The sequence below is a fragment of the Macaca mulatta genome, chromosome 11 (genome assembly GCF_049350105.2).
Source record: "Macaca mulatta isolate MMU2019108-1 chromosome 11, T2T-MMU8v2.0, whole genome shotgun sequence".
Taxonomy (NCBI): domain Eukaryota; kingdom Metazoa; phylum Chordata; class Mammalia; order Primates; family Cercopithecidae; genus Macaca; species Macaca mulatta.
In genome coordinates this window covers 126,911,986-126,929,666 of record NC_133416.1, presented here as the reverse complement: position 1 = coordinate 126,929,666, position 17,681 = coordinate 126,911,986, and the positions used below count along the sequence as shown (strand labels likewise).

The window sequence follows — 17,681 nt, the reverse complement described above, 5'->3', positions numbered from 1 at the left end:
AGCCTGGCCAATGAGGGCCCCACCTGCCCCTGGCCACAGCATCCATTTGTGTTGGTACAGTGGCTGTACCTGTTTGTTAATGACTGGTATCCATTTTGATAGGTCGGTTTCTGTTTTGTATCAATTGTTCATTATACTGAATTGAAACATTTTTTTCCCCCTGGCGCTATTAGGGAAGAAACTCTTTCCACAGGCATTGCTAAGCTGGTAGGAAAAAGTCCAAAGCTCTTGGCAGTCATCTTGTCCCTACTAAACTAAAATGAACTCAGCAAGTTGGGGCTGAGACATAGAAACGGACACGTTCCCAGAAACCCTGAGCACCAGGATCCAGCTGCACCTGAAGCTATCCCTGGAATTTTCCGTGTTCTGAGAGTAAACTCTACTTTTTGCTCTATTTAGCCAGTTTTTGTAACTGGCTGATAAAGGAATGTCTTGGTTGATAATACACCAATTCTTTTTTTTTTTTTTTTTTTTTGATACGGAATCTCACTCTGTCATCCAGGCTGGAGTGCAGTGGCATGATCTCAGCTCACTGCAACCTCCGCTTCCTGGGTTCAAGCGCTTCTCCTGCCTAAGCCTCCCAAGCAGCTGGGACTACAGGCATGTGCCACCATGCCCGGCTAATTTTTTGTATTTTTAGTAGAGACGGGGTTTCACCGTGTTAGCTAGGATGGTCTCGATCTCGACCTTGTGATCTGCCTGCTCGGCCTCCTGAAATGCTGGGATTACAGGTGTGAGCCACCGCGCCTGGCCACCGATCCCTTTTTAAACTGTGCTTTTGCGAGTGGAGCAGGGACAATCTTAGCTTTGGAGGAAGCTCTGGACAAGCCCATCATCCCAACAAAGACCATTTTGTCATTCTTAGGGCTTAGGACCTGGGGGACACCCAACAAAAATCAGTGGCCTTCTTGACCCCATGGATCACATTTAATAACAAGATTTTTCTTATTTTATTTTCGCTTTAATGGAACCAACATTTTCAGTGCCAAGTAGAAGGACATTTCTGGCCGTAAATTAGTTTAGAGTGATGCTTCTCTAGCGCCACCTCTGGCCTCTCTGGGGACTTCCCTGGGGACTGAGGGTTGGACTAGATGAGCTTATTTTGGTTATGGAAATCTCTGGAAGGTGGGGACTTCCCTGGGGACTGAGGGTTGGACTAGATGAGCTTATTTTGGTTATGGAAATCTCTGGAAGGTGGGGACTTCCCTGGGGACTGGGGGTTGGACTAGATGAGCTTATTTTGGTTATGGAAATCTCTGGAAGGTGGGGAACCCCAAGAAAACATAATTCACACGCTGTGGTACACAGGCTTACTTAAAACCATTTTTATTCTGCCTCTCAGCAACACCTTTCATTTGATTTGGGTAAAAGACCAAGGACCCAAACACGCACAAACAAAAAACAAGATGTCAGAAACAGAAATCAGGATCCAGTCTATTGGAATGATGCTAGAATCTCCGTGTGCTGAGATTTCGTGTCCCTGATTCAACGTCCTCCTGGGACAAGTGCTGGCTCATCACAACATCTGGGTAAAATGACAGGTAGAATCTGATGTTCATCAGCTTTTATTTATTTTTTTGCTAGGGTTCAGTATATGAAAAAATGTGGAAATTTGTATTGGTATAGTACTTAGAAACCCCCCCGCCAATGGTTAGTCACATCTATGACAACAATTAATTCTCATAACAGCACTGTGAGGTAAGTAGGCAGGCATTCGTATTCCCATTTTGCAGGTGAAGGAATATTAGGCACAGAGAGGCTAAGAAACTTGCCTAAAATCGGCTTGCATAGCTAGTTAGTGGCCAATTAAAAACCCTGCAAACACAAGAGGGCATTGGAACTCAGATATTGACTCTCAGCCTCTTATTCATTCAATTAGAATAATCTGTCTTTCTTTTTTCTTTTTCTTTCTTTCTTTTTTTTTTTTGAGATGGAGTCTTGCTCTGTCACCTGGGCTGGAGTGTAGTGGCGCAGTCTCAGCTCACGGCAACCTCCGCCTTCCGGATTCAAGTGATTCTCCTGCCTCAGCCTCCCTAGTAGCTGGGATTATGGGCATGTACCACCATGCCCGGCTAATTTTTGTATTTTTAGTAGAGATGGAGGTTCACCATGTTGGTCAGGCTGGTCTCGAACTCCTGACCTCAAGTGATGAGCCCACCTCAACCTCCCAAATTGTTGGGATTACAGGCGAGAGCCACCATGCCCGGCCAGCATAATCTGCCTTTCTTTTGCTTCATTATCGCTATGTTTCTGACATTCATTCTTTGAAGTGACTTTTGCCATATATACATATGTAGTGTGTTAATTACTTGACATTTTCTTGAGTTCTCCTATTTTTCTTAAGTTAATTTATTTGAACAGAAACAATATATCCTATCTCCCACTGTGGGAAGCTGTAAATGGAAGGTAATAAATAAAAGAAATACCATGACACAAAACAATATCATTACATTCTTTCTAGACAGAAGACTCCGAACCTGAGACCTGCTCTTTCTTTGTTAAGAAGGGGAAAGAGCCGTAGTGTCTGAAAGGTCTAAAGGACCTGCTAGCACTAAACAGAGACTTTTTCCTTGCTGTAATCAGGATGAAAAAAGAATAGAAAAGGGGAAACATTCTTTGTGATTTGGTATTACTTAACGTTGTTCCTAGAAGCTACTTAAAAATGATCTTGTGTGCCAGCAGTGGCACACCCCTTGCGCTCTGTGAGACGCTGGGTTGCTGTGTTCTGGCAGGCAGAATAATGGCATCATTAAACCAGTACATTCACACCTAAAGGGTTTACATTGGACAGAAAAGAAATACAATGGGTGGCATTTCCGGGTGGCATCCAGGAAAATCAAAGATCTTGCCTGAGACTTGCTAGAGAGAGGAGAATGAGAAATTAGAAAAAAAAAAAGCACATTCTATAAATACAGCCAGTTTATTCCCAAAACTGGTATAGAGGAAGTGCTCATGTACCTAGAATTGGCCACTAAGTCCATTCTCAGAGGCTGTTTGAGTGAAGAGTGAGGTTTTGGTCAAGTCGACCAACGTGGATGCAAGCAAGGGAGGGGGCCTATTTGGAAACGTAAGGCTCAAGACAAAAGAGTAGAAAAGCCCCTTCTTTGAGTGTTTAATGGCCAGATGGGTAAACCCTGGGCATGGGAGTGCTGACTCCCAGAGGAGGAGTTACTGAAGGTTGTAAGAATAAAAGGAAAAGCAAATCCACAACTTGAACTCTACTAGACAATTTTAAACATGCTGCAAATGTTTGTGCTCAACGTCGTAAATACCAGCACCCGCTGGTCTTCCTAGAAACCTCCATCTCCCCCTATATGGAGATCCCCTGGATCCCCTCAGTGAAAAGTTATGTGATTTCCTGAGGCTCGCCTCTGGAGGAGAGGAGTGGACACAACGGGATTCGCTAAACTGAGACAGTGAGACTTCATTTTTCTTTTTTCTGTTTTCTTTTCATTTTTACAAATCAATGACTTTGGCTGATCCGGCTGTGCAGCTTGGATTTCCTACATTTTGGACTTTTTTTTTTCTTGTTCATTTGCCAGGGACCTGCCTCTGGAGAGTCCTGGAGGAAAAGATCTCACAGTCTGAAGTCGAGGATCCATTCCTCAGAAACTCCTTTGGGTGTGTGTGGATGAGGTCCATCCTCCATGCTCACAGCCCACTGACCGCTGGTTCCTCAGGCACTGTGTGGTACAGACAGAGAGAGAAAGAGAGAAAGACCATGGGCTGAGCCTCTGTGGTTGCCTTTCCCAGCTCGATGCCTTCCTTTTAGATGGCGATGACTCTGGTTAAACACATGCTGAAATATACCAGCCCACCTGCACACTTTTGACTCTAAGCAGGGGCTTCCTTTTGAGAAACATATTCTATTTGGAAAACTTATTTTATCTTCCATGCAAAAAAAACAAAAACAACAAAAAACAAACAAACAAAAAAACGAATAATGCAGATACGGAAAAATGCCTCTTGAGCATTTCTGAACCTCACTCTCCTCCCCAAGGGTTAGTATAGTAGCACGTTAGCAGTTTGGTGTAAGTTCTCCAGGTGTTTTTCTCTGCATTGAAACTGATCAATAAGCATTTAGAAATTGTATACTCATCATGTGTATGTGTTTACATAATGCAATCGTGCTGCAATTTCTTTTTTTGTTTTACTCACTCATTTATTCAATGTGTATATACATGCTGGGCACTGCTCTAGTGCTGATTATAGTAATAACACCCAACAGTTACCTAGTGAGTACAGTGTGCCAGGCCCTGGAGTTTGTGCAATTTAACCCTCACAGCCCTATGAGGTAGGCACTGTTATTATCTCCATTTTATGTATGAGAAAACAGAGGCACAGACTGCTTAAAAGATATACCTAAGGGCACACAGCTTAGAGGAAGCACCTGGATTGGAACTCCAGCAGTCTAGCTTGTAAATAGGCACTTTTTTATTTTTTATTTTTTTATTTTTTTATTTTTTTGAGATGGAGTCTTGCTCTGTCGCCCAGGCTGGAGTGCAGTGGTGTGATCTCGGCTCACTGCAAGCTCCGCCTCCCAGGTTCACGCCATTCTCCTGCCTCAGCCTCCCAAGTAGCTGGGACTACAGGCACCCGCCAACATGCCTGGCTAATTTTTTTTTTTTTTTTTTTTTGTATTTTTAGTAGAGACGGAGTTTTACCGTATTAGCCAGGATGGTCTTGATCTCCTGACCTTGTGATCCACCTGCCTCGGCCTCCCAAAGTGCTGGGATTACAGGCGTGAGCCATCACGCCCAGCTGTAAATAGGCACTCTTAAGGGCCATGCTCTATTATTATGGGCAGTAACAGAAATGAAAATGTCCCTGGAGTTCTCATGCCAGTAGGGGGAAACAGACCATAAATATAGAATTTATCAGGGAGTGGTAAGGAACAGGAGTAAAACTGACTAAAGGGATAGTCTCTTTGCTAACGTAATATAAGAACAAGTGCCAGATGGAGAGATGGGAACCAGCTGAGTGGCTTTTAGGAGGAAGCGAGTTCTGGGCAGAGGCAACAGCAAGTGCAGAGTCCCTGAGGCAGGAATATGCTTGCATTGCTCAGAGAGAAGACTCTGATGTGGCTGAAGTGGAGGGAGTGAAAAGGAGAGAAGGGAGATGAGGATGGGGGAGGGGAGATGAGGATGGGGGAGGGGAGATGAGGATGGGGGAGGGGAGATGAGGATGGGGGAGGGGAGATGAGGATGGGGGAGGGGAGATGAGGATGGGGGAGGGGAGATGAGGATGGGGGAGGGGAGATGAGGATGGGGAGGCAGCAGTCAGATCATGCAGGGCTTGCAAAGTCATAGTAAGAAGGATGTCTCTATGTGTATACTTTTTCAAAAAATAGAGACAAGATCTCACTATATTACCCAGGCTGGTCTTGAACTCCTGGGCTCAAGTGATCATCCTGCCTTGGCCTCCAAAAGTGCTGGGATTACAGGTGTGAACAAGGGCACCTGACCCTGTCTCCATGTTTAAACTGCAGTGTGGTATCCCATCATACGAATATATCACTCGTAATTTAACCTGCCTACTGATGGACATGTAGGTGGTTTCAAGATTTCTCCTACCGCAAACAAAGCTGCAATGAACATCATTGCACATCTATGGTTCCCAACCCCAGCTGTGCATTAGAGTTACCTGGAGAACCCTACAGTCTACCAATCCCTGGTCCTATTACTGGAGATTCTAATTTAATTGGTCCAGGGTGGGCCCTGGGCATTGTTTTTTAAACTTTTTTTATTTTAATTTTTTGAGACAGGATCTTGATCTGTCACCCAGGCTGGAGTACACTGGTACATTTATAACAGACTGCAGCCTTGACCTCTTGGGCTCAAGCTGGCCTTGTACCTGAGCCTCCCAAGTAGCTGGGACTGCAGGTGCATGCCACCAAGCCCAGATAATTTTTTTAAAAAAATTTTTAGTAGAGATGAGATCTTGCTATATTGCCCAGGCTGGCCTCCAACTCCTGAGCCCTAGTGATTCTCCTGTTTCTGCCTCCCAAGGTGCTGGAATTACAGGCATGAACCACAGTGCCCAGTGGTATTGGCATACATTTAAAGCTCCCCAGGTGATTCTAACACATAGCTAGGGTGAAGCATTACTGTGTTATGTGCATTTTTGTGCACCTGTCTCAAAGGTGGATACTGAGCAGTGGAATTGCTGGGTTAGTGGGTGCCTGGATTTTATATTAGATACATCCAAATTGACTTTCCAAAAGACTGTCCCAGTTTTCTCTTTCACCACCAGTATAGTGTCCAATTTTTCACATCCTGGCCAACCTTGATATTCCCCATCTTTTTAATTGTTGCAATCTGCCAGGCAAAAATATGTAGTATTTTTTGTTGTTGTTGCTTTAATTTGTGCTCTTGATTACCAGTGAGGTTTAACATCTTTTTAATGTTCATTCTGATTTCTTCATCAACGTGTGTTAGCTTATATCCTTTTCAAAGCAAAATTCCTTCCATTGTTGCTGGCAACTTAAGTCTGATTTGTCTCTACCTCAGCTTATCTGAACCAACACAGAAAGCCCCTTCTAACCTTCTGGAAATAGGTAACGATTCCCATTTTTCATTATGGAATCATGAAATTTCTCTGAGCAAAACAATTTCCAGAAAGCCTTTCCCCAGCCAACAATATAGAAAAGAAGAGGGATTTGCTTTTAAGCTTTTGCAAAAAGGTCAAGTTCCTGCTTCATGTCCACCTTGATATGTATGTCTCGTTCCAATTCTGATGCAATTGAAGGATATTTTGAGGCCAGGAAAGGATTCATTTCAATTTGCTTGTGAGAGAGGAGCTTTCCCAGTACAGAATGGGTCAAGATCTTCTAACTCTGTGCCTGCTAAGGAGACACAGTCATGGGACCCTTATCCCTGTTTAGAGGTAAGTTTTTCCTTAATGAAAACCTTGGAAAACAAAGGCTGTTGTTGTTAAGAATGGCAAACAAGCGTTTTTAACACACAGGTATGTACCTGGCTGTTTATACCTCAACGAGACCGCTCAGAGACATACATTCAGGGGAGTTGCATTGTACATGCATTTAACTTATGGCAGATCGACTATTTATGTTCCTCAAAAAGAAAAAAAGCGACAGAGCTGAAGTTTCTGACTGCCGCCCTGCTCAATGATCATGAGCACGGAGGGGGATGTCACATCTATTCCTTCTATGTGAGCCCAGAGTGTGGTTCCGGTGTTGAAACAGATGCCATGAACCCTAAACCCAGCCACATACTTCAGCTGACTCTCAGCCCAAGGAACAGTCACCTCTTCCAACACTGGAGACATTCACTGGCTATGCGGGCTGATCGAGATACCATGTGTGAGTCTCCAATAGGGTGCCCTCCTTGGATACTTCCAAGATTAAGTTTGATATACTCAAAGCTCACCTTGTGCCCTGACATGAGAACCTTACTCCTAAGTAACAAGAAACTCCACTGTATTAGCAGGGTCATCTGAGAATGTCATATTTTTTACAGAGGACATTTGTCTCATACCCAAATGTTGTCATGGTCAACTGTTTCTGCTGCTAAGGACATTCTGCCAAATTCCACAGAGCATCAGATAAGAGAACAAGAGCCTGATCTCAAGGAGAGAGGAAAAGAGCTGGGTGTGGTGGCTCAACCCTGTAATCCCAGCTAACTCAGGAGGCTGAGGTGGGAGGATCACTTGAGGCTGGGAGTTCAAGACCAGCCTGGGCAACATAATGAGACCCCTGTCTCTAAAACAAAAACCAAAAACAAAAGGGAGGGAGGAAGAGAAAATTTGGGAGGTGTGTAGACTTTCCAGGGAAGCAGCAATAACTGAAGCTTCTACCAGATACCTTCGGTGTGATATTGTGATAAAGAATAATAAATATTTGGTCCCTACATCTGGTTCCTGAGACAGAGCTCCTAACACCCTTGTAGACTGGGTACTAGGAGAATCTTTTGTTTTGATGTTTTGTCTTGACTCTAGTTTCTGACACAGAGCTCCCAAATTCCTTGGAATTTCCTGGGTGATAGGACTATATTTATTCTAATGAGGCAACTCTTCGTGGGCTCCTGGATAGCCTCAGGTTGTGGGTGGGTTGCCAGGGGAACTAGCCATGTAATTAGAAGGTTGGAACTTCCAGTCCCAACCCCTGGACTCCAGGGAGGAGAAATGGGCTGAAGGTTAAGTTGGACACCAATGGCCAATGATGTAATTGATCATGCCTGTGTAATGAAGCCCCCATGCAAACCCAAAAGGACAGGGTTGGGAGAGCTTCCAGATTGCTGAATGTGTGGTGGGACCTGGAAGGTGGCACACTTGAACAGGACATGGAAACACCACACCCCTTCCTTCATACCTTGCCCTATGCATCTCTTCCATCTGACTGTTCATCTGTATCCTTTGTAATATCCTTTGTAATAAATGGGTAAACATAAGTAAGTGTTGCCTTGAGTTCTGTGAGCCACTTTAGCACATTAATAGAACCTGAGAAGGGGGTCATGAAGATCCCCAACTTAGAGCCAGCCAGTCCGAAGCGCAGGTCACAACCTGGGGCTTGCAATTAGCATCTGAAATGGGAGGCAGTCTTGGGGGACCAAACCATTAACCTGTGGGATCTGACTCTAACTCCCAGTAGATGGTGTAGTAATTGAGCTAAATTATACGATACCCAGTTGGTAGTCACTGGACAATTGCTTGGTGTGTGGGGGAAACAAAACACAACTGGTCACAGCTGTGTGTTGTGTTGAGTGTGTAAGAGAAGAAAAACTGTTTATCTTTTTATCTTAGGGATGTAAAAAAGTCTTGTTTGTTGGCACATGTCCACAGAGGCAAGAATGTTCTTCATTAAATGCAAAGTCCTAGAATAGTAGTTCTGCAACTTCAGAATATTTAGAATTATTTTTCGGGGAAGGTGGCTTGTGGTATTTCCAGGCTACTCAGGAAATGGGGTGCAGGAACCTGCATTTTTATAAACATCCCAGATGAATCTGTCCTAGGTGGCTCTGAGATTTGTGCTTTGAGAAACATCACTAGAATAACCTAATCTTGCTTGAGTCCTCAAGGTATCAGCAGGAAGCAAATGTCTGCAAATAGTTTGGTTTTGACTAGGGATTTGAATTACTAGGATTGATAAACGGATGGCTACTATATTTAAACATTTCACCTGTGTGATTTATTTCTTCACTTTCCCTAGCAACTTGAGGGCGGAGAGTTTTCTGACTTTGAAAGACTGCAAGTCCATGATTCTGTCTGGACAAGAACAATTCTCTGCTGTCAATGCAGGATTCTATCCAAAATGGTTTAATATTTCAGTTGAATAATTCCCAGCTCTTAGGAATTTGATGTCATGAAACCCTGTGTTTCATTGCCCCAGCCACCATGTGGCTTATGTAGATATCCTGTAAAATAGGATGAATGAGAGCTTTTCATGAGTTTGGGTAAAGACTATCATGATCTGAGACTATGCCAAGGAAATAAACTACTCGTGATTTCAACCATTTGAGATTTCAATCTGTTCTCTAACACACTGGCTACAGCTTTCTTGATAAGGATTAAGAATCATTTTTTTTTTTAAGACAGGGAATTTACAATTTTTAAAAGGCAGTAGTTTACTTCAAACAGTGTTCTTGTTTTTTTTGTTTGTTTGTTTTGTTTGTTTGTTTGAGACAGGGTCTCACTCTGTTGCTCAGGCTAGTGTGCAGTGGTATGATCACGGCTCACTGCAGCCTCAATCTCTGGGCTCAAAAGATCCTCCTGCTTCGGCCTCCTGAATGGCTAGGACTACAGGTGTGCACCACCAAACCCAGCTAATTTAAAAGAAATATTTTTTGGAGCGACAGGGTCTTGCTATGTTGCCCAGGCTGGTCCTAAACTCCTGGCCTCAAGAGATCCTCCCACCTCAGCCCAAGGTATTGGATTACAGGTGTGAGCCATCACACCCGGCCCCCAGACAGCATTTGGAAATGAATAAACTCAGAAAACTCACAGATTCATGGGTTTTGGGTCAGGCTTCGACTCCTCTAATGTCAGATTTTTCCAGCCCCTCTGTGGAAACAGATTGTTACAAAGGAGTCTGCCTGTGGGTAGACCTGCTAGGTGGCAACTCCATTCCCCTCCCTAGCATTGGGTTAGACATAGCAGATTAGGATGATGAGTTTGCTGTAAATGAAAACTGGCCAGTCCATGAATGGCCACCATCCGCACGTTCTTCCTTGTGGACTTTGATGCAGGATATTTGCCAAGGTTTGGCAAAGACAGTTCTGCCCGCCACCTGCGTCTGAATCCTCAGGTTGGGAGCAGGGGCAGCTGAAACATGCAGATGTTCTTGAGCCTCACTTCTGATTTAGCAAGTTGGAATCTTTTGAGGCGAGGCTCGGATGCTAACTTTTTTTAAACCTCTCCAGGTAACTCTTATGGAGTGTAAAGCTTGGGCACTTTTGCCTTAGAAGTTTCACATTGTCATTTAATTCCTCCCATAAATGAGGGCTGGGAGATTTAATTTCAAAGGATTACTGAGAAATTGGCCGTGTTACTTGGAAGACAGAATTGATTTCATTCTCTAACGGCTATTTTCTGCCTCCTTCCTTCTTTCTCTCTGTCTCCCCCCGCCTTCTCTTGCCCATACATGCATATGACAAAGCCTTTAAATTTGAGTTTCTCCATGGAACTCTCTTTTAAAATTTATTTATTTATTTTTTGAGACAGGGTCTCACTCTGTCACGTAGGCTAGAATGCGATGGCATGACCCTTGCTCACTGCAGCCTTGAATTCCTGGACTCAAGTCATTCTCTCATCTCAGCCTTCCAAATAGCTGGGAATACAGGTGTGTGCCACCATGCCCAGCTAATTAAAATTTTTTTTTTTTTGTAGAGATGGGGTCTAGGCCAGGCGCGGTGGCTCAAGCCTGTAATCCCAGCACTTTGGGAGGCCGAGACGGGCGGATCACGAGGTCAGGAGATCGAGACCATCCTGGCTAACACAGTGAAACCCCGTCTCTACTAAAAAATACAGAAAAACTAACCGGGCGAGGTGGCGGGCGCCTGTAGTCCCAGCCACTTGGGAGGCTGAGGCAGGAGAATGGCCTGAACCCGGGAGGCAGAGCTTGCAGTGAGCTGAGATCCAGCCATTGCACTCCAGCCTGGGTGACAGAGCAAGACTCCGTCTCAAAAAAAAAAAAAAAAAAAAAAAAAAAAAAGAGATGGGGTCTAGCTATGTTGCCCAGGCTGCTCAAGGAACTCCTGGCCTCAAGAGATCCTCCCATCTCTGCCTCCCAAAGTGCTAGGATTATAGGCACGAGCCACCATGCCTGGCCTGTTTTCTTTAATAACAGAGGGAATGGCATCTAGAAGGAATTTGACCCTACAGATGGGGAAATAATTCAATTCTCATTTTATAGTTAGGGAAATTGAGGCAGAGAGAGTTTAATAATTTGCCCAGATAGCCTGTGTGGTAGAAGTAGGATCTGAATCCTGATAAAGCTGGTATTAAATCATAGGCTCTAACCATTGTGAACAGTGCCTTTTAGGAAGAAGGAACAGAGAGGCTACTCCTTCTCGTACCTTTTATTCCTAAGGAAGCTTCAATCACAAGCAGAGACATTCAATCACAAGCAGAAACACTTCATCCCCAGATAAAAACACTTATATTAAAATTGGAGAAAGTCTACATACGAATGCTTCTAGATCCCTTCCAACACTTCTTGGATAGAGTTGCCATGAGCAAACTGATCCTTGAAAGCAGACTGTCCACTAGAGACTGCAAAGTAGATAGTGTCTAGGCTGCAAATATTGTTTCTGTGTTTTAGTAATGTGAATTGCTTGTCAATATCTAAAAATCAGATTTTACATAAAATTCCAGATTTCCAACATCTCTTGAAAAATGAGCCCCATGAAGCCTTCATGGTAAGTGGTTACAGTTGGAGCAGAGTGGTGGCTGCTTCCTTTAAACTGTGCTTTTGAAATTACCATGGTCCCCACCACTTCCTATTGTCCTATAACCAGGCTACCTCATGTATGTCCTTTCCCTGACCCCTGTACTCCTTTGATTTTGTGAACCTTGGCCCTGACTCATCACACATTTCTGTAGGTTGAAACCTCACCATACCATTCCCCCGTAAATAAACCCTGGAGTTAGCCACAAAGCAAGTACCACTTACTGGCCTTTGTTACTGGGTGTACTAGCAGGGACATATTGACTTAGAGGCAGTGCGGAGTTTGGCTAAGAACACAGCCTGAAGAGTGACACTATCCTGGTTTTAAATCCTACTTTTTCCACTAACTAGCTGTGAGGCTTTGGGCAAGTCACTTTACCTCTCTGAGCCTCAGTTTCCTCATCTGCAAAATAGTGATAATAATAACTATCTACCTCTTTGGGTTGCTGTGAAGACTCAATGAGGATTAATTCATGTAAGAGCTTAAAACAGTACCCGGTATATGTCAAGGTCTATGTTAGTGTCAGCTGCTATTATTATGACCCACTTAGCTCAAACACTAATCTAGGCAGTATGCATTTTCACAAGTTCCCAGGAGCCAAGCCAAGGCTTGGCCTCATTCCCTTGGAACACTGTCCTTTGTTTGGCTCATAAGCATAAAGCCTTGAATTCTATTTAATGACATCTTGAATTCTGAGGTCCTTTCCCAGTAACATTGATAATAATAGTAATAATAGGATTAATAAATGATTTATATTTTTGTGCACCCACTAAAGAACAGAGACACCAACCTACACATTCTGTGAGTCATCCAATTAACCTTACAATAGCTTTATGAAATGAATTATTCTCATTTTACAGGTGAGGAAACTGAGGTTCAGGAATGTTAAACAATTGGCTGAAGGTCTCACAGTGAATAACTGGTGGCTGGGACCTGGGTCCAGGCAGTCTGGTGCCAAAACCGCACCATTAAACCCACACTCTGTGGCTCCCCTGCTCACAAGTTCACAAGCACCTTACACCTTCTCTGAAGAATATAGTCAGATTCATTCACATGTATTCTCCAACCATCTTTCTCTTCATAGGCCAACATCAAATTTGCCATCCTGCAGGCAAGAAACCATGAGTTTCCTTTCATGTTTGAGTGTCCTTTTCTCTTTTCTTTGGCCAAAGCCATTTAATTTTCTTTTGTGACACTTCCTGTTTTGATACCTTCCCCTCTACCCAGCTGCCACTGATTGTTCCTGGATCTGCCTTGTTTGATAGGAAGTGGATCTACCATGACATCTGTTACTCTCTTGGTTGCCAAGGTTGGGTTGGCTGATCTGGAATGTCAAAAGAGGTCTCCTTCCTCCCTCACCCATCTCGGTAAGCCTCCTTTGTCAACCAAGAGAAAGAGGTTGACCTTCTCAGCTCGATGGGTGTAGGATTTTGGTCAAGGGTATAGGAGTAGCCATGCCGCTCTGACAGAAAAGTGAAAGAATTTCTCAGCATTCTTATCTGTCTTACCAGAAATTACATAGCAAGACAGAGATGGATCTGGGCTTGTCATTTCCGGGTCTGGGTTGCCTATCACATGACCTTGCCATCTGTCAAACTTCTGATGGAAAGTGTTATTGATTCTAGCAGATGGAGCCCATCTGAGCTGGTTAGAGAAATCAGAATAAATTTGTCCCAGTTCAGAGGACAACACATCAACAGCATCCATCTTTTTATGAGATGAGAGTTCACTGTCAATACCAAAAATATGTAGTGACCCTTCTGCCCTTAAACTAAAACAGTTATGCTAGTTTGATGCAAGTAGGAGTTTATTTAGCAGATGATGTTCTAGGGTAGAGCAAATAGCAATCCTAAATATCCCATTTACTCTCCCACATTTCCCACCCTCTTACAGTTAGGTGGGATTATGTGACTGATTTCAGTCAATGTGAGCCTAAGCGACATTTGTCGCCAGGCAGTAAAAAGCCCATGTGGGATTCTCCAGTCTTCCTCTCCCCCGCCTTTGCCTGAGGACACCTCATGTTCTAGATCTGAAGTTGGCAAACTACAGCCCACAGACAGATGCCTGTTTTTGTAAATAAAGTTTTATTGGAACACAGCCACGCCTGTTCATTTCTATATTGTCTATGGCTGCTTTTGTGCTAAAATGGCAGAGCTAAGTAGCTGTGCCAGAGACCATGATCGGGACCATATGGCCCGCAAGGCTTAAAAGATTTACTATCTGGCCCTTTACAGACAAAGTTTGTTGGCTTCTGTTCTAGACAGAGCAGCTACAAGATGGTGGAGCTTTGTATAGCGTGGGACCCTGTGTGACTGTGTGGAGGAGAGACCTTCTACTGACCTATATGATCCATGTAATGGATCCATATTGTTGATCCAAAGAAGGATCCAAATCTTCTTTTTTTATAAATCACTCAGTCTGAGGTATTTCTTTACAGCAATGCAGAATGGACTAACACACTACTTTTGTGCTACAAAGACTGAGTTGAGTAGTTGGGACTATGTCCCTCTGTCCAGAGAATGTAGGGCCTGTAAGGCCAAAAATATTTACTATTTGGTCATTTACCAAAGAAGTTCACCCACTCCTGCACTAGAAGATCCACAATGTTGCTGTGTCCCTCTGGACTGGGACAGATTTATTCTGAGAAGAAAACATGAAAACCCTTTGGCTTGGGGTTGTTACTGGAGCATAACCTAATCTACCCTAACAGATTCCAATGGGCATTCGAGAAAGGGCAGTTGACGTAGGGAGGGATTCAGAAAGCCTACTTACTTCCTTGTGAAGTGAACTGCACAAGAAATGCCGATGATGAGAAGGCCAATGATGATGGAGGCGATGGCTACCCACTTAGCATTCCGCCCAAGCCGCCTGGCTCCTTCGTAGTCTCCGTCGTTATAGCTGTTCAGAGACTGGGGGACACAAGGGAAGAGCTGGTGATGACAGATAACCCACAGGGAAAGGGATGGAAGTACTCAGGCTGTCCTGATGAAAAGGCTCCAAGAGCCCTCTGGTGACTTTGCTCATCTCACTGACACGCTGCTAAACAAACAACACGGTCATCCCCTCCTCCAGGAATCCTTCCCTAAACACTAAGGATGAGTTAACTGCCCCCTCTGTATTTCCTGATGACTTTTGTCTTAGCATTCACATAATAAGATTTTGTCTCTCCCACCAGCATGTAAGTGCAATGTGGGCAGGGGTCATCATCTGTCTTTTTTCTGTTTTTTTGAGACAGAGTCTCACTCTGTCACCCAGGCTGGAGTGCTTGGCACAATCTTGGCTCATTGCAACCTCCACCTCCCAGGTTCAAGCAATTCTCCTACCTCAGCCTCCCGAGTAACTGGGATTACAGGCGGCTGCCACCACGTCCAGCTAATTTTTGTACTTTTAGTAGAGACAGGGTTTCACCACATTGGCCAGGCTGGTCTTGAACTCCTGACCTCAAGTGATCCACCCACCTTGGTCTCCCAGAGTGCTGGGATTACAGGCATGAGCCACCATGCCCAGCCATATGTCTTGTTCAGCACGGCATACCAGTGTCAAGTGCAATACTTGCCATGTAGAAGATGCTGGATAAGTATTTGTAGCATAAAAGGACAAATGAGTATGTCTGTCTTGTTCACTAGAACAGGGGTTTGCAAATCATGGCTCATGGGCCAAATCCAGCCTGCTGCCTGTTTTTGTAAATAAAGCTTATTTGGAACATAGTCACACTCATTTGTTTACTATTGTCTGTGGCTATTTGATATAGTTTTGTTGTAGGGCAGGTAAGCCCCAGAATTGGAGCTTAGCCTGGGAATTTTTTTGGCCTCTCTTAGGAAATAATTTAAGAGTGAGCTGGTGGTAGAAGAAAGCAGCTTTAGGCTGGGCATGGTGGCTCACTCCTGTAATCCCAGCACTTTGGGAGGTAAAGGTGGGCAGATCACCTGAGGTCGGGAGTTTGAGACCAGCCTGGTCAACATGGTGAAACTGTGTCTCTACTAACAATACAAAAACTTAGCTGGGCGCGATGGCACCTGTAATCCCCAGCTACTCGGGAAGCTGAGACAGGAGAATTGCTTGAACTTGGGAGGCGGAGGTTGCAGTGAGCAGAGATTGCGCCATTGGACTCCAGCCTGGACAACAAGAGTGAAACTCCGTCTCAAAAAACACACACAAAAAAACAAACAAACAAAAAAACAGCTTTATGGAGGCAGTGGCATTAGAGCCCTGACTTGGTTACAGCTCCATGACTGCTCCTGCAGAGCAGGGCTACCCCACAGGCAGCGTGTTGAGAGTGGCAGCTCAGGGCAGTGCTGTAGTTAGATTTATACTCACTTTTAACCATATGTAAATTAAGGGGCCGGTTGTTCAGAAATTTTTAGATAAGGAGTGGCAACTTCTGGGTGGTGGCCCTGGAAAGGGGTGGCAACTTCTGGGTCATTGCCCTGGAAAGCGGTAGTAACTTCTGGGTGCTGCCATAGCAATGGTAAACTGTCATGGCACTGGTGAGCACGCCTGATGGAGAGGAGCTCTGAGTGCCTTTTTCCTGTTTCAGCCAGTCTTCAATCTGCTCTGGAGTCAAGTCCCGCCGCCTACCTCAGTTTGGATGTTCGTCCCCTCCAAATCTCATGTGGAAATGTGATCCCCAATGTTGGAGGTGGGGCCTGGGGGGAGATGTTGTGGTCGGGGGGCAGACCCTCATTAATGGCTTGATGCCCTCCCTGCAGTAATGAGTTCTCACTCTGTTAGTTCATGTGAGAGCTGGTTGTTTAAAAGAGCCTGGCATCGTTCTCTTTCTGTCTCTTTCTCTCTCTCTCTCGCCACATGACACAGTTGCTTCCCCCTTACTTTCCACGATGAGTAAAGGCTTCCTGAGTCCTCACCGGAGGAAGATACTGGCGCCATGTTTGTATAGCCTGCAGAACCACGCACCAAAGCTACCTCCTTTCTTATAAATCACTCAGTGTGAGATATTTCTTTATAGCAGTGCAAAATGGACTGACACACTACCTTTTGTGCTACAAAGACAGAGTTGAGTAGTTGGGACTTTGTCTCTCTGTCCAGAGAATGTAGGGCCTGCAAGCCCAAAAATATTTACTATTTGGTCATTTACCAAAAAAGTTCGCCCACTCCTGCACTAGAAGATCAATCCATGAGGTCAGGGACTTTAGATAAATTGTTCATCTCCATGCCCAAGCCAACGCTGTCATTCCCAGCTGTTAAAATGTTGAAATACTCTGTACTCATTGATAAATAGCAGCTACTCTGAAGCTTGTCCCCCTTCCCCAGTATCCCAACCATCCCGCTTGCTCCTCTGCATTTTCCCTGGTTTCCCCATGATCCAACAACTTAAGGGTTATTAGTGCACTTAGCAGAGCATCTTCTCTGATTCTGTGCTCATGCCAAACTTGTTAAATATTTAAATATCGTCCTTGTTGCTAGTACTTAGTGGTGTCTGGCGCATTGTTGGAGCTCAAGAAATGTGTTACTGACTGAATGAGTGAATGAATATGTCTGTTTCCCCACAGAATGTGAATTTTTTGAGGGCATCTTTGAGGTCTGCAGGACATAGCACAGTGCCAGGCAAAGCAGAGGTATTCAGAGACTGCCTGCTGCTGAGATGAAGGCCAGATACTGTTCTTCTCCCTTTAATAATAAGGGAATCTTAACCAATTGACATCATGTGCCTTCTGATAAAATACCCTGACAAGGACATTTTACTTATGCAATTTCCTTTCCTTTCCTTTCCTTTCCTTTCCTTTCCTTTCCTTTCCTTTCCTTTGCCTTCCCTTCCCT

The 17,681-nt window shown here is 44.3% G+C and overlaps 1 protein-coding gene across 1 annotated transcript in view; it reads right to left on the bottom strand.

Annotated features, from left to right (window-relative positions):
- Positions 1 to 1,313: 1,313 nt before the first annotated feature.
- The window catches only part of TMEM233 (transmembrane protein 233), a 47,127-nt gene continuing 30,759 nt past the window's right edge, over positions 1,314 to 17,681 (bottom strand). Inside the window, exons 2-3 of the mRNA XM_015152940.3 lie at positions 14,676 to 14,812; positions 1,314 to 3,683 (exon numbers count right to left, since the gene is read on the bottom strand). Of these exons, the coding sequence (XP_015008426.1) occupies positions 3,677 to 3,683; positions 14,676 to 14,812 (144 nt within the window). The 3' untranslated portion in view covers positions 1,314 to 3,676. The remainder of the gene's footprint in view (positions 3,684 to 14,675; positions 14,813 to 17,681) is intronic.